This window comes from Bos taurus, chromosome 18 (assembly GCF_002263795.3).
Source record: "Bos taurus isolate L1 Dominette 01449 registration number 42190680 breed Hereford chromosome 18, ARS-UCD2.0, whole genome shotgun sequence".
Taxonomy (NCBI): Eukaryota; Metazoa; Chordata; class Mammalia; order Artiodactyla; family Bovidae; genus Bos; species Bos taurus.
The window spans coordinates 14,681,449-14,703,361 of NC_037345.1; the positions used below are offsets into that span (position 1 = coordinate 14,681,449).

Below are 21,913 nucleotides of genomic sequence, written 5' to 3' on the forward strand. Positions count from 1 at the left end.
GACACGCCAGCCTCGCGCCACCGCGCCTTAAATGCGCAGGCGCGCCAGCTGCTCTCTTTTCTGCTCTTCCTTCTGCCTGTCTCCAGACGTCAGCGGCTGTTGGGTCCTATGTCGCGCCGGGCCCTCCGGAGGCTGAGAGGGGAACAGCGCGGCCAGGAGCCCCTCGGGCCTGGCGCCCTGCAGTTTGTCCTTCATGATGACGATGATGTGGAAGAAGAATGCCCAAAGCGGGGTCCAGGTGGCCGGCGCCCCCGGGGCGCAGGGAAGGAGGGAGTCCGAGTCAACAACCGGTTCGAGCTGGTGAGACGTGGGGCTACCTGGGGTGGGGGCAGCAGGTGGGGGCGGTGTGCGAGGCGGGCCAGTGACGTCACGGGGCGGGGCGAAGAGGGTCTGGGCTGCAGTGGGGAGGGCGGGGCGAAAGAAGTGGGCGGTGACCTGAGGCCAGGGGGTGGAGCTACGTTGGGTTTGTGCCGCGGTGAGGGGAGGGGCCATAGCGTTCAGGGGCGGGGTAAGTAGGGTCCAGGCTGCCGCGGGGTGGGCAGGGCCTGTCATGGGGGCGGGACCGCGGTGTGGTGGGCGGGGCATCACTCCCATAGACTCGGGGCTCCAACTCTGATTTCAGGGTTAAGTATCTCCTCCGCGGTGCCGTCGCAGGGCCTTCGCAAATGTTCTCACAACCCAGTACTCTGTGCCTCTCCCTTGCTCGTCGCTTCATCTCCCACAGCAGGTGCCAGGCACCGAGAAATAACGCCCCCACCCTGGGTTCTCCAAAGCTCTGGCTTCAGACTGTAATTTTATTTTTTTTCTTTTGGCTGCGTGGCTAGTGATATCTTAGTTCCCTGACCAGGAGTGAACCTGGGCACTTGGCACTGAGAGCTTAGAATCCTAACCACTGGACTGCCAGGGAAAACCCAACTGGGTCTGTAATTTTGCATGTGCTGGTTCTGGCTCCTCCGACTCCCCTGTGTAGCAGGTAGCATGTCTGCTTCCTGTGCCCAGCACACACCTGGGGCTCCACACTACTGCCTAGCGATTGGAGGAGTAGCAGTAGGTCTGAAGATCTGGGAGAAAACACCTCTCTCTTGGTCTGGCTCCCAACTTCACAGGAAGGTGGCACGTTAGGACCCATCCTAAGACAATGGGGAGTGTAGGCCGCCCGTCCCACACAGGAAGTTTGATTTAATGGTTGTCCATGTCTCTCTAAGGTGAGAAGGCCTCACTCCAGTTTCTGCTGGGGGTGGCATGAAATCTGTCTTCAAAATCTCTGGATTCTCTGTCCACCTCTTCTGAGCCTCCCCACACCCTTGTTTCTTGTCATTTCTTTCTTTGTAACTTTTTATTATGGAACATTTCCAACACATGCAAAAACAGTGTGTTATAAGTAACCTTCATGTTCCCCCTACCAAGCTTCCCTGGCTCCCCACATACAGCCACATCTGGTTGTTTTACCCCAAGGCTCTCATCAATCATTTATCCCTAAATTTTGCAGTTACTTTTGACTTGTCCCAAAACCCTCAGGGCTTCTTTCCATCCCACTTGTTCACAGTCTGAAATGGGTTTGTGCTGGAGTTGGCCATTTTCACGGATCTTCTGTCAGGGTAATTTCTCCTTATTCTGACATCCTCCAGGTTTAGTCTTTTTTTTTTTTTTTTAAGTCAAACAATAATAAGTTATTTGGAGAACATTCACACATCCCAGGCACTCGTGTGATGTTGTGTGCCTTACTGTTTGCCCAGGTCATGTTGTCCCCATTGTACAAATGAGGTAGTAAGTGACACCCACTGTGTAAATCCAGGCTTGATGACTTACAGTTGTACTCTTAACCATGCCCTGGTATTTGTCTCTGAGGCACAGTTAGTGTCCCTTCTGAAGAAGAATGGAAAGTAGAATGGAAAGATGGACAGTAGGGCAGGGTATGTGGGATAAATGGGGGAAAAGGCAGGTTCTTCTCTGTGTGAACAGAGGGAAAGGATGCTTATGTGGAGCCCCATGAACTCAGGTCAGGGGACCAGTGGCTGCACCTGTCTGTCTGTGCTGTGTGTGTTCCCTTGTGCTTTCCGGTAGGACACTGATGTGGCCGGCACAGACCTCCATCGTGGTCTCTGGATTCACACCTCACCTCCCATCGTCCCCTTTAGATGTTCTGCAGACATCTCAGACATGGTGTGTCCAAGCTTCAGCTGCCTTCTGCCTCCTCCAGCCCTCCCTGACTGTTGAGGGAGCTCCACTCTCCTGTCACTAAGGCCAGCAGCCTGGAAGCACCCATGACCTTTCTCTCTCACACACCACATGCAGAGCCTGGTAAGGCCTGGACGGCTCCAGGCGCAGCGCCTGTGGGGTGGCCATCACCTCCGCCTGAATCATTCTGACCACTCCTGCTTACCCTCTTGTCCTCTGCAGCCTGTCTGGACGCAGTAGCCACAGGGATCCTGTCAGGTCCATGTCTGCTGTCAACCCTGCTTCCTTATAGCCCCCGAGGGCCTGGGTCATGTTGCTCATCTGCTGGAGCCACAGGCCAGAAACACAGATCTCCTGCTATCCCCTCTGCCTGGGGATGCTGTTCCCCCTCTGTTCCCCCATCGCTCACTTCTCAGGCTTTGCTCAGATGTTGCCTTCTGAATCTTGCTCATCCTTCCCAATTTAAAATTACACCCCCCTCCCACTCCCGTGCCCGTTCTTCTGGTCTTTGTCCTTTTCCCATGGAGGTTTATCACAGAGGAAACCAGCCAAGTTACCTCCATGTTCTTTTTATCTTGTGCTGCTTGCCTCCCTCTGCCTTGTGAGAATGGAGACTTCATTGTTCCCCCGTGTGTCCCCACCCCTGGAGTGGCATCTGCCCCCGTGGGTGTGCAGGGAGGTTCTCTGAGGCCAGCCTGTGAGAGCCTGCACCTAACTTTGCAGTCAGAAGGACCCAGATTTGCATCATGGCTCCACCTGTCCTTACCTGTGGGAACTCAGATGGCATTCGTAACATATGTGAACATATGTGTCAGCTCCCCTGCTTCCTGCCCCATGGGATTGTCACAGGGGATCAGTGAACTCCATGCCAGGCACACAGCACTCAGCAGATGTTGGTATTAAATGATGTTAACAACCAAGAAAGGGTGTAATAGGACTTAAGTGGTTCCCCCACCATCCCTGCGAGTGGGAAGATCTCTAGGGTGTCTGTGACTGGGGCTGTCCTCTTTTCTGGCTCTTGGGTGAGTTTCCTTGGCCTTAGATTAGAAATCATCTGTCCTACCTCATTCCGAGTGGTTTTTGAAAATCCATTTTATTGAAATATAATGTATATGATAAACATGCCTGTTTTGAGGGCATAGTTTGAATTTTGCAGCATAACGTACTGCACAACTGTTACATAGTGTTGTGAAATAGAACTCACTAGTGTTTTGGGGTCAGGGACCACTTTGACAATTTGATTAAAACTACAGAAACTTTTGAAAACTGTCAAGTTTTACTCTATATCATTGAAAAGTTTTAGCAAGAAGACCATTTTGTTCCAGAGAATTGCATGAGTCTGTCTCTCTGTTTTCATGTACAATGCAGTAACCAGTCTCTGAAAGAAACCTCAATTTTAAAGGAAATCTAAAATTATGTAATTAAATAAAAACAAACTGCTTTCAAAATAAGCTTCATTGTTCAGGTTGCTATTGTTTGAGTGGAGTAAGAACTTGACGTTGTTCAGTGACTGCCGACTTGCCAATATGTGTCATCTTCGTCTTTGATGTCCAGTTCAGGAGCAAAATGCCTGGCTTCATATTCACAAATGCGTTTAATATCAGGTGGCGTTAGAACCTCAATAGCTGTTTTCACTGGTCAAGGGCACATTTGGATGAGGATTACCATAGTTTTCTAAGATTCTTTGTGTTAACGTCATGTCACATCAATTGTTTTATCCTCAAGTTTGTGAGAAAACCTTAGCAGAGATGGCCTCACTGATGCCAGTGTCTGCCTACAGTAGACAGTAGATGAGGCTTTGTACTCATTAACTACACACCATAGGGGTACTCTGTCAGTATCGCAGAGGTTTAATGTTTTCTCTCTTTAAATGGGAAAAATAACTAAAATAAAAGCCTTTTTGTTTTTTCAACCTGCAGAATCTTAGTTCCCTGATCAGTGATCAAACTCAGGCCCCTGCAGTGAAAGCACAGAACCCTAACCACTGGACTGCCAGGAATTCCCCAAAAGGCTTATTTTTGTAGAGCCAAAAATAATCTCTCAGTAAACCAAGCAGTGCATTAATAGAAACAAAAGTAAGGTTTCTACTTGAGCCCTGGCAGAATAACAGGTACTGAAGTAGCCCTCTTGCCCTAAACAACTGTAGGACCAGCAGAATACTGAACTAATCGTGTTCAGACATTAGACAACAAACGTTGCAGGTCTCAGGTCCCCAAGTCCCCTGTGCCAGCTTTCTGCTTGGAGACACTGTCCAGAGATTAGCACAGGGAGGCTGTCCCAGCAGACCACGGTGCTCTCGGTGAGTCGGGGGGTGAGGGGTAGACTAGATTTGGGGTCTGCAGAGGTGGCTTGAGTTAAGGGAGAGGGAGCTGGAAAGAGGGAGTTCTAGAAGCCTGCTTGGAGTCTTGGGCTCGATACCTGGCTGTTTGGGCATAGAACAGCCAGTGGAGGAGGGACAACACCAGAGATTGACCACCACTTGAGTTCATGGGCTTGGGAAGACATTCAGCTCTGACCAACCAGAGCAGAGAGGCCGCATAGAGAAGCCTGGTGATGAGTGGAGGCCTCCGAAAGGCCTTGCCGTAGGAGTAAGGCAGTCACCCTCCGGTGAAGAATGCCCTATGCCCGTCCTAAGGTAGCCTAAAGATAAAGTTTGGAGAAATTGTGCTAATCTGCAAGTAAACTTACTGCCTGCCTAAATAAATATCAACACTCTGTTAAAGAAAACTACAAAATCCAGTCATTCGGCAGTGTCAAATCATGACAATCAGTGCCCACTAAAAAATTACAAACACATGAAGAAGCAGGAAGATGTGATTTGTAATCAGGAGAAAAAGCATTCAGTAGAAACACACATGCTGATGACAGATGGTAAAATCATATACAAGCCTAAGACAAGATATAAATATGTTCAAGGATTTAAAGGAAATCATGAATAAAAATAAATAAATAAAGGAAATCATGAACATAATGAGGGAAAAAATAGAGAATCTCATTATAGAAGTAAAAATTATAAAAGGGCAAATTCCAGATGGGAAAATATTTACTATCTGGAATGAATAACTCAATGGTCTGAGTAGCAGATTAGATAATTGAGAAGAAAAGATCAGTGATCTTGAACTAAGGGCAAAAAAAACCATCCAACAATCCAGAAAGGGGGAGCGTGGTGGGAAAAATTAGTACTTTGTAGAGCAGTATCAGGTTGTTTAATGTCTGTAATTGGAGGAGCAGAACGGGAGGGGTTCTGCAGAAAAAGCCATCAATGAAATTGTGGTATAAAGCCTCAAATTTGACACAGAAGAAAGCCCCATAGATCCAAAATGTTCAACAGACTCCAAGTGGGATACAATTTAGCAACAGTTTAAATCATAATTGCTGAAAACCCATGGTGAAGAAAAGTCATAAAAGACGCTGGAGGTAAGAGACAGGTTGTCTATAGGAAAGCAGTTACTGACCCACTCTGGCTCAGAGTGGGTCAGCATCCTTAAAGTGCATTCTATGTCCAGTGAAATGTTTATCACAAATGATTGTGAAATAAAAATATTTTCATAAGCACAAAAGCTGAGAAAAATGATTGCCATAAGGCCTACACTAAAAGAAATGTTAAAGGAAACTTCATTTTGAGGGTAAATGATACCAACTGGTAATGTGGATGTATGTGGCAGAGTGAGGAGTGCTGGATATGGTACATATTAGGGTAAGTACACAATGTTTTTTAGTGTTAAAATTTCTCTTAAAAGCAATTGACTGTTTGCCTCTTCTTACTATTTATTTACCTAATGGGGTTTTGATATTCTTTTATTTTCCTTTCTGTGAATGTTGTCATGAAGTTCTTTGTGCATTGAGCATGAGGACATGGGTTCGCTTCCTGGTCTAGGAAGATGCCACAGGCCAAGGGCCATGTAAGCTCGGGTACCACAACTGCAGAAGCTCACTCGCTGTGGAGCCCATTCTCCACAACAAGAGAAGCCCCAGCAATGAGAAGCTCAAGCACCATAAGTAGAGAAAGCCCACATGCAGCAATGATGAGCCGGCGCAGCCAAAAGTAAATCTTTTAGAAAAAGAATGAGACGACCCTCAGAAGCCGTACACTGTGGGACTAGACACAAGAAGACACTGGCCTGTGGGTGCAGCGTGCTGGGACAGTCAAAGTCATAGTGGTGAAAAGCCTAGGACTCGGCCGCCTGAGCCGTGGCCCGTGTTTCTGGGGTCATGGAAGGGCCTTGTCTTTCGACCAGAGTTTGGGTCACACACCTCCTCCAAAACTTGTCCTGTACATTCATTTCAAGAGTTTTAGTAAAAAGCTTCCTACCTCCAACAGAGATCCAGCCCCTCCTGCATCCTCACTATTAGTGTGCTTTGCGCCCTGTCTTACTGTGGATCCCAGAGTGCACACCGGCAGTGGACAAGAGCCTCTGGAAGTTGGCATCCATTTGGGACCTTGAAGCTGATGACCGACCTGGAGGCTCCTGGATGGCGAGTTGAACACGTCAGGGTGCTGGACAGAGGTGCTGGGCGGCACCAGCCAGTGTGGGTAGCAGTGAAGCTGCCGATGTGCAGAGCCCTTGCGTCCTGCGTGCACAGACAGAGGTTTTCTTTCCGGGGAAGTTGATCTTGGCATGCTTGTTATTAATTGAAATTTCTCAAAACTTTCTCAGAGCTTCCAAAGGGGGCTCAAAAATGAGAGTTTGTTTGAAGGAAGTGAGCAGGACTTAAAAGAGAACCAGTCCCTAACTTCCCGGAGGTGCAGAATCCTAGACAAAGTGTGCGGGCCGTTCCTCCAGGACCCCCGCCACAGAGAAGAAACATCACAAGACCCTGCCTGTACTTCCTCCCTTTGTGGCGCTGGTGTGGGGAGCAGCCCCCCGCCCCTGCCGCTCCCCGTTTCCAGTCGTTACAGAAGAGCTGTGAATTTGAGGGACCGGCAAGCCATCACACAGCCTCATGCTTTGTCCCTGCCCCATGGGAACCTCTACTGCTGAAGACAGGAAACCAGGGCACCCATACAGGCGTATGTCCCTCCCTGAGACCTTCTGTGGGAGCCTGGGCCTGCGGGAGCAGGCAGTGCGCGGTCGCTGAGGACGTTGTCCCAGTTTTGTTTTGAAATCATCTTAGGGCTCTGGGGTTAGAGTGGATTTTATTTTTTATTTTTTGAGCTTTATGTTTTTTGGATGTTCTGAATCAAATGTGGTTTCATTTCTCTACTTTTGGACCTCAGCAAAGCAGCGTGGGGCCCTCAGATCTGGCTCGTGGAGCCTGGTGGTTGCTGCTGCGTTGCCTCTGGCTTGCTGGTTCGTTTACTGGCCAGAGGGCCAGAACTTGTCCCATGACTTGTCCCCCGCCCCTCTCAAGCGCGAGGATGTGTGTCTTCTGGGACCTACCATCCATCCAGATTTGGGTCCCTGAGGTTTGCGTGCATGCGTGTGTGTGGCTTATCCCTGTTCACCACCAACTGAGGTCCCATCCTTAACTCGTGCGTGTCGCCCACCTTCTCCCCAGCGCTGGTCCTGTCTGCCGGTGTAGACCAGGTAGCTGGAGTCCAGGCAGGAAAAGGGAGCAGTGAGGCATTAGCTGAGCAAGTATGTTTGCAAACCGTCGCTCTGGAGTGGTGCTTGAGGGGGAGCACTTGTCACTGCTCAGCACAGATGATGTGGCCTCATGGCGCCCTTGCGTTCCCTGGGGACCCTAGACAGGTGATGTTCATGGTCCTCCCCTTTGCCACTTCAGTGACCTGACATGCACCCACCACCCCAAGACACGTGTGTCTCAGATTCACCTTTGTAATTGGTGACTAGGATGCAGCCCTAATGCCCTTGCTTCCCCATCTATGTTTCCAGATAAACATCGAGGACCTGGACGAGGCACCCGGGGTGAATGGGGAGAGGACAGACTGTCTGCTTGTGGATGCTGTGGTGTCAGGGAACAAGAGGAGGGCCCAGAGCGGGCATTCAGAGTCCACCAGGGGCGGCAATGCGGCAGACACAGCGGTTCCCTCAGAACAGGTGCGGCCCACCTTCCATCCCGCTGCTGTGCTCTGTGACTTGCCTGGCTCCCTGGATTGCCTTGGGAGCCATGATCAGACTCGCATGGACTTCTCGAGACTTGTGGTGGCCGGGGAAGGGCCACAAGTAGGGGCCTCTAGGCACGTCTTCCTGGCACAGGGCCTGCCTCCCACTTTCTGGGTGTGTTGTTTGCCACTGGGTGGATGCTCCTTGAAGAGACACATAGGCTAGGTTAGGGTTGGACGAGAAGGGGTCCCCATAGGAGGCCCCTCATCATTCACCTGGTAAGTGCTGACTGCAGGCCCATCTGTGCCCTCCAGGGACCTCTGGTGCAGCTGGGCACCACTGGTCTTGGGGTGTTGGGGGGCTTCCTTGAGGACCTTCGCACTGATGGAAGGAGGTGGCCAGGTGAAGGCACGAGAGATCTTGAGGCAGGGGGCCTTGCAAGTGGGAGGGGCCTGCTGACCGAGGTGGGGAGTGGCTGACTCCGTGAGGCACAGCAGCAGAGGGCAGGCGGGTGTATGGTCCAGAGCCCATGAGTTGTCAGGGACACCTAAGAAAGGCAGGGTGAGACCGGAGTCAGGGAGACTGGAGGAGGGTCAGCTGCTGGAGAGAAGTGGGTGTGTTCCTAGGGGATTCAGAAGGCAGGCTGCTGCCATCTTCCCCTCAGCTGACTGCCCCTCCCCCCAGCTAGTTCTTGGGTTTAAGATGTCCTCGCCTCTCACCATTGAGTGAAATGTGCTTCTTTTGTTAGTCCAATACCTGTAGCAAACTCCGCAAGAAGAAAAGAAAACAGAAAAATAAGAAAAACGCAGGAGAAACCTCGGTATGTACAGCTGGCAGATTTCCTCTCTGTTCTTTTCTGTTTCTTGAGGTGGTGTTGAAAACAGGCCAGTGTTACTTGATATTTTGTTGACTATTCAGAGATTGGGGAAATGAGCAAACTTGTTCACTTAGATCCCAGAGGCTTGGAGCCATCTGTGCTGTCCGTTTTCTGGCAAACATCTGAAACAGTGCAGACGCTGAGTCCCTTCCCGGTCCGTGGTTCTGACTGCCCATCTTACGACACACCTCTCCTTTTTCCTCGCTATTCCTGCAGTACATAGTGTTCAGAGTGGACTGTCTTTCAGGAAGGAGACACGATATAATACTTGCTTTTAGTGAAAGTAGATTTTGCCACTGATGCTCCGTTGGTGTGTGTGTCATTTGGGACTCTCAGCAGAATGGCCTGGAGGACATTGACCGCATCCTGGAGAGGATCGAGGATGCCAGCGGTGCCAGCCGCCCGGGCCCGCCCCCCCTGAGCACGAAGAAGCATGTCCTGTATGTGGAGCACAGGTGCGGCCGCGCGGGGAAGCAGTGGGCATGGGCGGTGCTGACCCAGCAGGACCTTTCTCTAGCTCTATGTGCCTGGGAATATTCCGAGTGTATGACCTCCTCTGCTCCTGTCCCTACCACCGACCGTGGCCTCCTTCCTTCCTAAGGCAGGGAAGACCCCTCGATTTCATGCCCAGCGAGTGGTGGCCAGCGTGGCCACAGGCTATGTGGTTGCAGAGAACGTCAGCAGGCAGGAGAGCGATTTTCCCTGTTGGGTTCTCATGTGACTTTCTAACATTCCCAGGATTGTTGTCAGAGCGCTCATCTTCATTTCTCTCTCTAAAATTTTCAATTCTCTAGACACTTGAATCCAGACACAGAGCTGAAAAGATATTTTGGTGCCAGAGCTGTTCTCGGGGAGCAGAGGTAAGGCCACGGCTGTGTTCTCACTGAAGGGGGCGGGGAGGGGCTTTAGAGCCACAGTGACCAGCGGAGTCCCAGGGCCTGAGGGGAACTGGGGAGAAGTCCTGCGGCCTTGCCGGTGCGAGCCGGGCTCCATCCCTCACTGCTGCTGCCCACCAGGGTCCTAATTTTACACAGCCTTGAAATCTCAGCCAGGTGCATTTTTGCTTTGCAGTCGAGAGCAACTCTAACCTGGAGTTCGGGTTCTGACAGAAGTCTGATCTTTGTGAAGTGGGTTCTGTGGCCACGGCCGTGTTTTCAAGGCCATGGGAGTGCCCAGAGCACTGTGATCCCAGGCTCTGTGGGAGGGGCTGTTCTGCCCTGTGCTCCCTTGCAGGCCCAGCCCCAACTGAGGGAATTTTCCCTCAGCCCAGGCTTTATCTTTTCTTTTTTTTTTTTCTTTTTTAAAAGAACTTATTTTAATTGGAGGCTAATTACTTTACAGTATTGTAGTGGTTTTTGCCATACACTGACATGAATCAGCCATGGGTGTACATGTGTTCCCCATCCTGAGCTCCCCTCCCATCTCCCTCCCCATCCCATCCCCGTGGGTCATCCCAGCGTACCAGCCCTGAGCACCCTAGGCTTTATGTTTTCAAGTGCATGTTTCTGACTGTAGGACTCAATGCTTCTGTGAAAAACAGCCGCTTACTCCAGCAGCTCCAGGCCGGCTGTCTGCTGTGCATCCTGGGCCCGCGGGTCCTGCTGTCTTTCACGTGCCTGGTTTGCATGGCTGAGCTCTGGGCACCGTATAACAGGGCACAGGTGCTGGGGTGTATTTGACTGTAGCCCCTGCTGGCACTTGGCGTGGGGGTGCCACCCACTGCCCTCTTTAGAGTTGAATGTGGCTTCCTGCTCGGATCCATGGGAGGCGTGGGAGGCTTTAAAGACTGTTGTGATAACAAGGTGAAAAATAGTTATGTGTTGAGATTTGTTGGTTTGGTTTTTCTTGGCCTGGTTGCTCACCATGAGGGATCTTGGTTCCCCAGCCAGGGATTGAACCCACGACCCCTGCAGTGGAAGAACGGAATCTGAGCCATTGAGTTTCTCATTGTGTTTGCTTTATAATTTGCTTTTGGTTTTGGTGTTCAGTTATTCAGGACACAGAGGTCTCTGACTTTGTCTTCCTTTTTGGAGTATTAAGGAAGAACGTTTTTAGCTCAAAACGTTGTCTTTTTCACCTGGGCTCCCCTGGGCTCGACCTTCCACCCTGCTTCCTTGCGTCCTCTGTTGGCCATCTGCCCGGTCGTTCTGTACCGCATCTTTACATGTTTGCCTGATTGTATTTCTGTGCAAATTACAGTTGTTAGTATACTAGCATTTAATAGCTCTGCATTTATGTTTTCAGTGGTAAATTGTACTTTTTATCCCATTTACTCCTTTGAACACTTAAGTCCTGTGTATAGGCTCCCCTGAGAAGCTGTGGTTTCTCCTGGGCCCCGGGCCCCACGCGTCTCTGGCCGTCTTGAAACCTCCTGGTGCCCTGTGCGCCTCACCTTCTCTGCCGCTGGTGTCTGCCCCCCGCTTGGCACACCACCTCCCAGGGCAGCCTCTCCTGCCTGGCAGCCCCCTGCAGGGTTGGACCCTCCCTCGGATTCCTAGACTGGACAGTTCTGAGCATCTGGTTAATGCTTTTTTGTACACCTTACCAGTCACCCAGAACCATCCCACATTTCAGTTTCCTCCAGGTTTTGACCGCTGTTTTCTTAAGAGTTGTGTTTTCTCCTGTAGTTTTTTACTTTTTTTTTTGGAGTAAGTGGGATTTTAAAAAATTTATTTGGCCGCGTTGGGTCGTAGTTGTGCATGTAGGATCCTCGTTGTGAAATGCTGGATCTTTGGTTGTGGCCCATGGGCTCCAGAACGGGGAAGCTCAGCAGTTGTGACATGCAGGCCTGGTTGTCCTGCAACATGTGGGATCTTAGTTCCCCGACCAGGGATCAGACGCATCCCCTGCGTTTGAAAGGGAAGGCGGATCCTGAACCACTGGACCACCAGGGAAGTCCCAGTTTTTTACTTCTGTGTTGGAAGAAGGGCCATACTTTTTCATCCCGTTCCTCACCCAATCCAGATTCTTACTTATTTTTTTTTCTTGATGAAATAATTCAAATAATCAAAGAATTATACAGAGAAATATAGACGAGTCCACTAGGCCACTGCTGCTCAGTTCCGTCATAGAGGAGAAAGCCTTTGGTGTAACTAGGGCTGAGGGGAGGGCCTGGCGCCTGCAGCAGAGAACACACCTGCAGCAGAGAACACACCGCAGCAGAGAACACCGGCCTTTAAGAGACTGGGGGAGGGCTAGGGGAGGGAGCCGGGCCACGGCCCACTCGTGCTGGTGTTTGTGTGGCTGGTTTTCTCTCTCCAGAAGCGTGCTGGTGTTTGGGCACTGATGCCCCGTCCCTCTGGGGTTTGTTGGTGGACCCTATTCAGCGGGTCGTCGACCACGGAGGCCAGCACATCTGCAACTCGTTGCAGGCTCCCTCTCTCCTTGTCATCTTCACGTTAGGTTACACCTTGTGCTGCTTTTTTTTTACCTTTCCTGCTGTTTCACTAGCCTGAGTTTCTTGTTTTTCTTACCTCTACATGTGTGGTTTGGTTGCTCGGATCACAGTCTGCAGTCCCATCTGGCAGCCTAACGGCTGTTGTCCAGTTTATATGCTGTCCTTGCCTGCCGAAGTAAAGCCATGCCCTGTCCATTCTCCCCAGGCCGCGGCAGAGACAGCGCATGTACCCCAAGTGTACATGGCTGACCACCCCGAAGAGCACGTGGCCCCGGTACACCAAACCAGGTGAGGGAGGGGGGCCGCCAGGCTCTGTGTGTGCATGTGCTCCCAGGGGCTCCAGCATCTGGGCTCAGACCCCACCACCGTCTGTCTTCTCAGCCGTGTGGTAATCGCTTTGCTCCACCTTCTCCCTTTGTGCTGTGGGTCCTGCCGCACAGGAACCAGTAAGTTCATTCTTTAGCTGTGCTGTTCTGTGTTCGGTTGCAAACTCACAAGTGTACAGAATTCATAGAACAGCTGCAGAGCAGAAAGGTTTGGATGTGGAGCAGTGCCCTGCTGGGGGCTTGGCTGTGTGGCGTGACGGATGGGGGTGCCCTGGGGCCTGGGGTGCCCTGCGAGGCCCCTTGTGCCCAGTGAGGGCCTGGTGGACACCTCGTCCCCCTGGCCCTTCCCTCCCACGCTCGCAACAGCGGCCCCTGAGTGCAGGCAGAGGACACAGTGCCACGGGGTCCTGTTGGGCTGGAGTAGACTTTGTCAGAGACTGTGGCTAAGGGCATCCCCCGACCCTGACGGGTCTCACGAAGGTGCCGAAAGAGATGAAGTTGTCAGGCTTCTCAGACCCTGGACCTGGCACCCAGCGTCAGCATAGGAGCAGAGGGTGTCATGAGTTAGCAGTCCCTGTCGCCTTGGGGGTGGCATCTGGATTCTGACTTTAAGCAAACCATGTCCAGGGCTGACCAGGTTGGGGGGTTGGGGCGGGCTCTGCATGTCCCCCTGTTGTCCACCTTTCTCGGGGGAGAAAGGGTAGAAGGGGCGTCAGAGGTGTGGCCTGAGCCACGGGCAGTCGGCTCTGGGCATCCTGATGTGGGCAACCCCCACCCCAGGTCTGTCGATGCGGCTGTTGGAATCCAGGAAAGGCCGCTCGGTCTTCGCCTTTGAGCACAGCGAGGAGTACCAACAGACGCAGCACAAGTTCCTGGCCGCCGTCGAGTCCATGGAGCCCAATAACATTGTGGTGCGTTGGTACCCTGGTGTGGTCCTGGGGGCGTCCGGAGGCCCGGGGCCTGCCTGGGTGTCATCTTGTCAGCACGCATCCCCCCTCCCCCATAGGTCCTGCTCCAGTCAAGCCCCTACCACGTGGACTCGCTCCTGCAGCTCAGCGACGCATGCCGCTTTCAGGAGGACCAGGAGACGGCACGCGACCTCGTGGGTAAGGCCGGCCAGCAGCCAGCACCTGCCTGCATATAGGCGGGGACGCTCTCTAAATACAGCTTGATGGACCTAGTGTACACACAGCTGTTTAGCCACATCCCTGCTGATACTAGATCATTCCCATGGGGTGTCAAAGGACCTTGACCATCAGCCGTCACCTCCCCTCCCCCGCCCCAGCAACCACCAGTCCGCCCTCTGTCTTTGAACTGTCCTGTGAATGGAATCTCGACCAGTGTGTCTCGGCCTGGCTTCTTTGATTTATCACGATGTCCTCAGGGTTGACCTGTGTGAGCCCTGTGTCAGCATTTCATCCCATCATTCATTCTCCCAGCCGGTTCCCACCCTGGCTCCCGGGAGTTGGCCCCTGGGGGCATCTGGGTTTCTTGAGGGGTGTGGCCAAGTCACGACTCCCTTGTGACTGACGCCCGCTGTGTGTTGGCCGGCAGAGCGTGCGCTGTACAGCATGGAGTGTGCCTTCCACCCCTTGTTCAGCCTCACCAGTGGGACCTGCCGGCTGGACTACCGCAGGCCTGAGAACAGGTGAGCCGACCGCCCGGGGGTTTGTGGGCCTCTGTGTTCCTTTGCAGGGGTCATAGGCGTCACGACGTGAGGGCTGGACAGTCTATGGGGGCACCACTGCGATCCTCGGGAATCTCACTGTGTCTAAAGCTTGGATGCAGGAGGGCTGGGCCCAGGGATGGACAGGACCGGCTGGCCTGGGGTTGACACTTGTGCGCAATAGGACGGAAACCATCAGCCGTTTCACCACATGGGACCTCCAGTTGTACTTCCTCTTGTGTCTGGACTCAGGATCCTTTGGAAAGCCTATGGGCAGGCGTGCATGTTGGCACTGCGAGTGAAGTCATCATGTCCATGTGTGGTGGTTGGTCACACACGCATGTGGGACCCTCTTCCTGCAGATGCCCCTCCCCCGAAGCCCCCACTCAGCAGCGCAGCCTCCCTCCTGGGCCTCCGCCTCAGGGCCCTGCACACGTGGACAGGCTCCACAGCCCAGACTCCCTCTCCACCCTCCTGTCATGTCCCACGTGGGCTGTGTCCCCCGAGCTGGGGGCTGTGCTGGGCCCCAGGGCACCGAGCCAGTCCTGAACTTTCTCTCTTGCATTTAATTGTATGAGCTCTCTCCAGTGAAACTCTTTAGTTCTTTGAGATGCTGAAAACACTGACATTCCTGGCATTAGCAGGCATTAACAGAGCAGTGGTGACAGTTGAAATTGGAGGATAAATGAAGATGGTGATTACAGTTGGAGGTGTTAAGTCTCTTCCCTTAAACAAGATTTATTTTTAAGAGAAAGCCTAAGAAGATGGAGGTCTCCACTAACACATCAGCTTGGTTTTCTGTCCGTGCTCCCACATGTGACTGCAGACAACAAGCAGAGTCACCTTCTCTGCAGACAGGACCCTGGCGAATGTTGGCGCTGATTAGGCCACACGGGATACGCCAGCGCAGCCCGCGGGCAGAGGGTGGACGCGGCGTCGGACGAGGCGCCGAGCGACGTGCGGTGTGGCCTGCTGCCGCGCTCGTTCACGAGGAACTGTCTTGGGTCTAGGAGCTTCTACCTGGCCCTCTACAAGCAGATGAGCTTCCTGGAGAAGCGGGGCTGCCCACGCACGGCGCTGGAGTACTGCAAGCTCATCCTCAGGTAGGGCTGCCGCTGCTCCCCAGCCTGGGGCTGCAGCCCGTGGGCGTCCACGCTGGCCCACTCTGGGTTTTGTCTCCCTCTGCCTGCCCTGCTCACCATGCTGCCTCCCCCTGGAAGCCTGGAGCCAGACGAAGACCCCCTGTGCATGCTGCTGCTAATCGACCACCTGGCCTTACGAGCGCGGAGCTACGAGTACTTGATCCGCCTGTTCGAAGAGTGGGAGGTGGGTATGCACACAGGCCAGGCAGGGTGGGCCTCCAGGGAGACTCTGGGGCAGACCCTAGTGCTCCTGCCTCTCTGCCTCGCCACCTGCTTACAGGTGAGTGCAAGCGCAGAGGAGGCCTGGGGGAGGGGATGGCCATAGACCCCTGGACACGTTGGTGCCAGAGGGGTCTGAGACTGGGCAGGAGTGAGGACACCAGCAGCCCCACTGATGGCCTTCAGGGTGGCTTCACACGCAAGCGTTGCTGTGTTAGGTGCACTAGGTTGCATGTAAGGTATTAGCATCAATTTCACCCATTTTCTTTTAATTTGCTGCTAGAAACTGTATACTGATGGTGTGCTCCTGTTGGGTGGTGCTGTCTCGGGGGACACCTCCAGTCAGGAGTGGGTAGAGGCAGGAGGTGACAGCCGTTGCTGCTCTTTGAACTTCCTCATAGCACACGCCGGTGTATAATTGAAGGCTAAATACATGGATCCCTTTGAACTCTGGGTCTGTGGTGTAGTTGGGCGAGGATCCCCACCCATGGGGTCTAGTTCACACAAGTTCCTGAGGTCACAGGAACATAGCTGCAGGGGCTGCCCCTGAATGTTTGGGGTGAGACCGTGGCTTCATCCTCCCAGAGCATCTTACATCGTGTGTGTTCTGCCCTGTGCCCGTAGGCAGGGCGGCGAGGGCCGGGCGTCAGCAGCCGTGGAGGTGGGGGGCGATTCCACTGCCCAGATGACCCTGAGCCTTGGGAAGGTGGGCATCTGGCCTTTCCTCACTCACCCGGCCTGCCTCTGTCCCCACACCTGGGTCCTTTTATTTGCCTTTCTGCACAGAGGAAGGGACAGCTTGCCCATGCAAGCCATGTGCCCGTGAGTATCATCTTGAAGCCCCAAACTTCTCCTTCCCCTTGTAGGCCCATCGGAACCTGTCCCAGCTCCCAAACTTTGCCTTCTCTGTGCCGCTGGCCTATTTCCTGCTGAGCCAACAGGCAGACCTCTCCGAGCAGGAGATGAGCTCCGCGAGGGAGGAGGCCTGTGTCCGGATCCAGCAGGCGCTCACCATGTTCCCCGGAGGTGGGTGTGCCCTGCAGCTCTAGGCATGAGTGGGTCCCATGCTGGCCCAGCTCCCGATGATGCATCTGAAAGCCAACTGTGCTCTCAGAGCGTCTGCGGGGCTTAGGGCGTCTTCACATATTGACAGTTCTAGCAGAACTTGTCACCTGAAGCGTACGCTTCCAGGGAGAGGGCACTAGGCTGGGTGTGACGGGAAGCAGGGTGTCTGTCCTTGTCGTGAGGACCCCGTTCTCACTGGGTGAGGAGCTCGGGGTCGGGGTTGCCCTGGTTTTCTCTGATGACCTGCCGGTTTCCACGGGCCCCTGAAGTCTGGCTGCGTGGATGGGAAGAGGGCCCGCCGCCCCATCAGGCCCTGGTGGCGCTGCGGTCCTGTTCTGTGTGTAGTTCCCAAGGGGCTCCCTCCCCGGTACGAGCCTGCCTGCGGGTGGCCTGGTTGCTCGGGGCCTCCTGCTCATCTCAATCTGGCTCCATCCACGCATGGGGCTGCCTGGCTGGGTCTGAGGGGAGCTGACCTTGCCCCATTGAGACCCCTGCACAGGGAGGTCACCCGCTTCAGCTGTATGGTTGCCTGTCCCAGGGAGAGCGCTGGGGGAGGGTCTCTGATGACAGCGTCCAGCACACGTGCTCGGGAGTCTTGGGTGAGTTTCCTCGGCCTCAGCCCCTCAGGGTGCCGCCCTGCTCCCCCACAGTGCTCATGCCCCTGCTCGAGTACTGCAGTGTACGCCCCGACACCACCGTGGCCACGCACCACTTCTTCGGACCCGACGCCGAAATCAGGTACAGACTGGAGGTGCCTGGGGCCTGGGGAGCGACCACCTGGGTGTCAGCCTGGGGCCACTGCAGTGTGTCTGCTGGGCGAGCATAGTGTTGCTGTAGCTGTGCATGTGGTCCAGATGCCTGTGTTGCCACCTGCTGCCTTTTAAAATTTCTCATAATAAATGAAGGAAAACCTGTGACGGGAGCCAGGCACCTCAAGGCTGGTCAGTACACCAAGGCGGGTCCTCAGGTCTGTGTCCACAGGTGCACACTTTCTCCGAGTGTTTATGTTGTCATTGGGGAACTTGTTCTTAGTAAGGGTGCTCGCTGCACAGAAGGAAATGCCTGGGTGCCCCGCCCTGGGAGCCGCATCCCGGGACAGCAGCCCCCTCGGGGCAGCCTCCTTCTGCTCGGGGTTGCCAACAGCCTGGGACTCCCAGAGCACCAGTGGGCCCATGGAGCTGGCCCACAGGGTCTCACAGTCCCTGCTGCCCACAGCCAGCCACCCGCCCTGAGCCAGCTGGTGAGCCTGTACCTGGGGAGGTCACACTTCCTCTGGAAGGAGCCGGCCACCATGAGCTGGCTGGAGGAGAATGTGCACAAGGTTCTACAGGTGGTGGACGCCGGGGACCCTGCCGTGGAGGCGTGTGAGAGCAGGTGAGCTGGGGCGTGGGAGCAGGCAGTGCGGAGGGCCGGCCTCTCTCGTGGGGCCGCAGCCTCCTGCAGCGCCACCCTCGTCTCCCGGCCCCAGGCGCAAGGTGCTGTACCAGCGGGCGCCCAGGAACATCCACCGGCATGTGGTCCTGTCTGAGATCAAGGAGGCTGTGGCCGCCCTGCCGCCGGTAAGGAGAGGGCTGACCGCAGGCTCTGTCCCTCCAGCAGCTCTGCCCCCAGGTCATGGTCCATGCAGAGCCCCCTGAGAGGCAGAGCCGTGCCTGCAGCTTCCGTGATCTTACGGGGTACAGAGTGGTGACCCGGCGGCTCAGGGCCCACGGCCTGTAGCCAGCAGCCCTGACATTTGGGGGGAGTCACAGCACCTGTGAGCGGAGGCCTTGTGATTCCCACACATGTGCTTGTCCCGGGTTCACCCCGATCCTCAGAGCAGACAGGCTGAGTGTCCTGGTGGAGGAAGCCCCCCGCCCCAGACTTCCCCGACAGGGAATGCGGCCCACTCTCAGCAGAAATGTCTGGTCCAGAGTCGAGTCAGTTGAAAGCAGCCCATGCTCTTTGTCCCTTTCTGTAGGATGTGACCACACAGTCTGTGTTGGGCTTCGACCCTCTGCCCCCACTGGACACCATCTACTCCTACGTCAGACCAGAGAGGTACTTCTTTCTTTGCTCCTAGGCTTGCACTGCTCCGAGGTCAGTGCTGGGGCTCGGAGGGTCTCAGAAAAAAGAGTCAGCCTCTGCTGGCCGTGTGTTTTCACATATCTGTCCACCCAAGGGCGTTTCTCTGTCAGGTCTGGAGCAGGTGGTGGATACAATGGGACAGGGGTATCAAATCCAGGAGTAAATGTAATCAGAACTGGTGTAAGAACCTGGAGGAGACAGCTGTGAGCCTGGGTTGTGAGGAGCAGCTGGTTTCCCGTGGGAGCTTCAGCCCGTGCAGGGCCCCAGGGACAAGCATCCGGCACAGCCAGAGGCTGGGAAGGAGGCCCCGAGGCCCAATTGTCCAGGCTGCTCCAGAATCGTGTCGGAGACAGGCTTTTTTCCCTTTCCTTATGGCCTTTAGCACTGAGTGAGTAAGTGCTTGACTTCACGCAGAGCCCACCTCACAGTCCCCAGCCTAGGAGACTCAGACAGACTTTCTCATGTCCAGGGCTCAGGTGGAGGTATTTTCTAGAGCCAGGTATTTTTTTCCTCCGTTGAAGTATAAAACTTAGAGTACACGTTCATAAATACAGTCCACAGTTAAATTGTCAGTGGATTAAGATGAAAATTATTAATGATGAGTATCAGAAGGCTCAAAACCAAGCTGGCATGTGGGGTGTGGTCCCACTAAGGACAGTTGGGGACCATCCTGGCTCCAGGCGCCCAGAAAGTGCAGGAGGCCCCCGAGATGCACTTGCTAACATCGTCTCTCACTGCACAACTCGGAGGGAAGGACGCTTGGAAACACAGCTTTTCTCAAGATGCAGTGGGGCTTGGCTGCAGTGGCCCCGCTTTGTACTCTGCTCAACCAGCCTCGTTCCAAAGGGCCAACCCTGCTGTAGATCCCCTTCCCCCCTCAGGCCCCAGCCTTCATGGGGGCTGCCCTCCCAGCCCACCAGGCCTTTCTGACCATCCTGACTCCCTCCTGCAGGCTCAGCCCCATCAGCCACGGAAACACCATCGCCCTCTTCTTCCGCTCACTCCTGCCCAACTACACTGTGGAGGTATGTGGCGTCAGCCCACAGGGCGCCAGCCTGAGACTGGGTGTTGGGCCTGGAGGCCTGGCTCAGACGAGTCTCGTTTCCACAGGGGGAGCGACCGGAGGACGGGGGGCCCGGGGGTCTGCACCGTGACCAGGGCCTGAACAGACTGATGCTGGCTGTGCGGGACATGATGGCCAACTTCCACTTCCACGACCTGGAGGTGCTGCCCGAGGAGCACCCTGAGGGCGACGGGGAGTGGGACTGAGTCCAGCGGGTCGCACGCCCCAGCGCTGCACAGTTGTGCTCCAGGTTCTGTTCTGGTCGGATCGGCCAGGTCGCCGCCTGCTCTGCTCTTCTATAAACTACGTGGGTTGCACTCTGCTGCGTGAACTCTTCTTTCCCAGGGCTGCAGTCGCCGACCCCAGCTCCCCTCACTGGCAGGACCTCGCCGCCACTGCCCTGCTGCCCCGGGGCATCACAGGGCCAGAGTCCACGCTGGCTTCAGGGAACGCGGGTGGGTGTGGAAGCCAAGAGATATGTCTTGGGAAGATTGCTCATCTTGGCAGCTCTGGGGAGTGAACGAGGCAGAGACTAGGGGGCACTTGATCTGGGGGCAAATGGACTGAGGGGTGGAGAGGGCGAAGACCAAGATGCTTCATCCAGGATGCGTCCTAGCACTCGAGTGACAGCTCAGAACCACACGGGCCGCCTGTGACTGAGGACGCTGTGTGGTGGTACAAGGATCCAGGCCACCGAGGTTGAGTCCCACTGGGTCCTCTTGTCTACTGAGCACCCTCCCGGCCCTGACCTCTGCCCACAGAGGCTGCCTGTGTGCTCCAGGGCAGCATCTGGGCCCCAGGCCGGTCAGTGTGGCAACAGGTGTGACCTAGTCATCTCCCATCAACAACCACTCAAGTCCGTTCCATCGCCCATCTTCCAGGAAGTCCAAGGCATCCTAGTGATGTGAGCTCACCCTCCAGCCGTTCCCAGGTGAGGGGCATCTGAACACCTGGCAAGGACCGCGCCCTTCAGACATGATGCTGTGAGCTAAACTTCCCACCATCCACACCTAGCTCCAGAGACCAGGCCTGCCCTGGAGCCACACGGCCCCCACCAGTGTGGCCTGTGATAGACTGCCCAGTAACAGTCTGCTGGGCATCTTCTGGGAAGGGACTTGCTCTCTGAAAATGACAGGCAAGCAAGGAGAGCTTGGTGCCCTGCCTCTTTCAACTTTAAATACATTTAGGTGGGGCTGTGATGTATGGAGCTACAGCAGCCATCTTGCAACCAGCAGTCCAACTTTATGATGAAGAGCCAGGGTCCTGGGATAGTGAAGCAGAGGCTGGGCCCAGGCCTGCTGCCCACACAGTGCTTAGCCATGCTGCTCTGGCTGCTAGAATTAGACAGCCAGGGCCCTTACATCTAGACATCTGTGCTATAAAGTCTCACCTGATCACTCAGACCTTGTGTTGCTCATGGATTGCTGTTGTACTCTTTCCTACCAAGTCACACCACACCTCAGGTCTTCAGCATGAGCACCAAAGAAGGGGCACAAAAGCCCCTCCCTTCCCCAAGTTCAAAAGAAAATAGACAGTTCTTGAACCAAGACCCTATGACTCGACTCTGGGCCAGGCCTTGCTGAGCTCTCCCTGCGGGGTGGGGCGGGGTGGGGAGTGGGGGTTCGGCAGCACATTCCCCATGGCTGCCCTCGGGTGACCCCTTGAAGGTGGGCCACTCTGGTGTGACTGGCTGCATGCAGGCACCCCTCAGCTCTGCAGGCAGAGGCTCCTCAGGCTCCGGCTCCCAGGAGCTCCCTCATGGGATGAGCCTCTGTGTGCCTGGCCCTCTTCTGGTTCTGGGGTTCCCACTCAGCCTCCACATGCGCTTGGCACATGGTCTCACGTGGTGTATCCTCTGAGGGGGTGGCCACGCCCCCCGCCCCGCCTGTCTCCCCTCACTCGTTT

General features: G+C 54.7%; 1 protein-coding gene across 2 annotated transcripts; it reads left to right on the top strand.

Moving 5' to 3' along the window:
- The first annotated feature begins 8 nt into the window (after positions 1-8).
- On the top strand, positions 9-21,411 carry TCF25 (transcription factor 25). 2 transcript variants are annotated; one of them, XM_024977926.2, is made up of 18 exons: positions 9-300; positions 8,016-8,180; positions 8,935-9,006; positions 9,403-9,518; positions 9,858-9,923; positions 12,666-12,748; positions 13,567-13,697; positions 13,793-13,892; positions 14,341-14,434; positions 15,463-15,555; positions 15,673-15,778; positions 16,680-16,839; positions 17,529-17,616; positions 18,094-18,252; positions 18,347-18,437; positions 18,839-18,918; positions 19,898-19,970; positions 20,056-21,409. In XM_024977926.2, the coding sequence occupies exons 1-18, from the start codon at positions 109-111 to the stop codon at positions 20,212-20,214; spliced, it is 2,028 nt and encodes a 675-aa protein (XP_024833694.1). In that variant the 5' UTR covers positions 9-108; the 3' UTR covers positions 20,215-21,409.
- Positions 21,412-21,913: the final 502 nt, after the last annotated feature.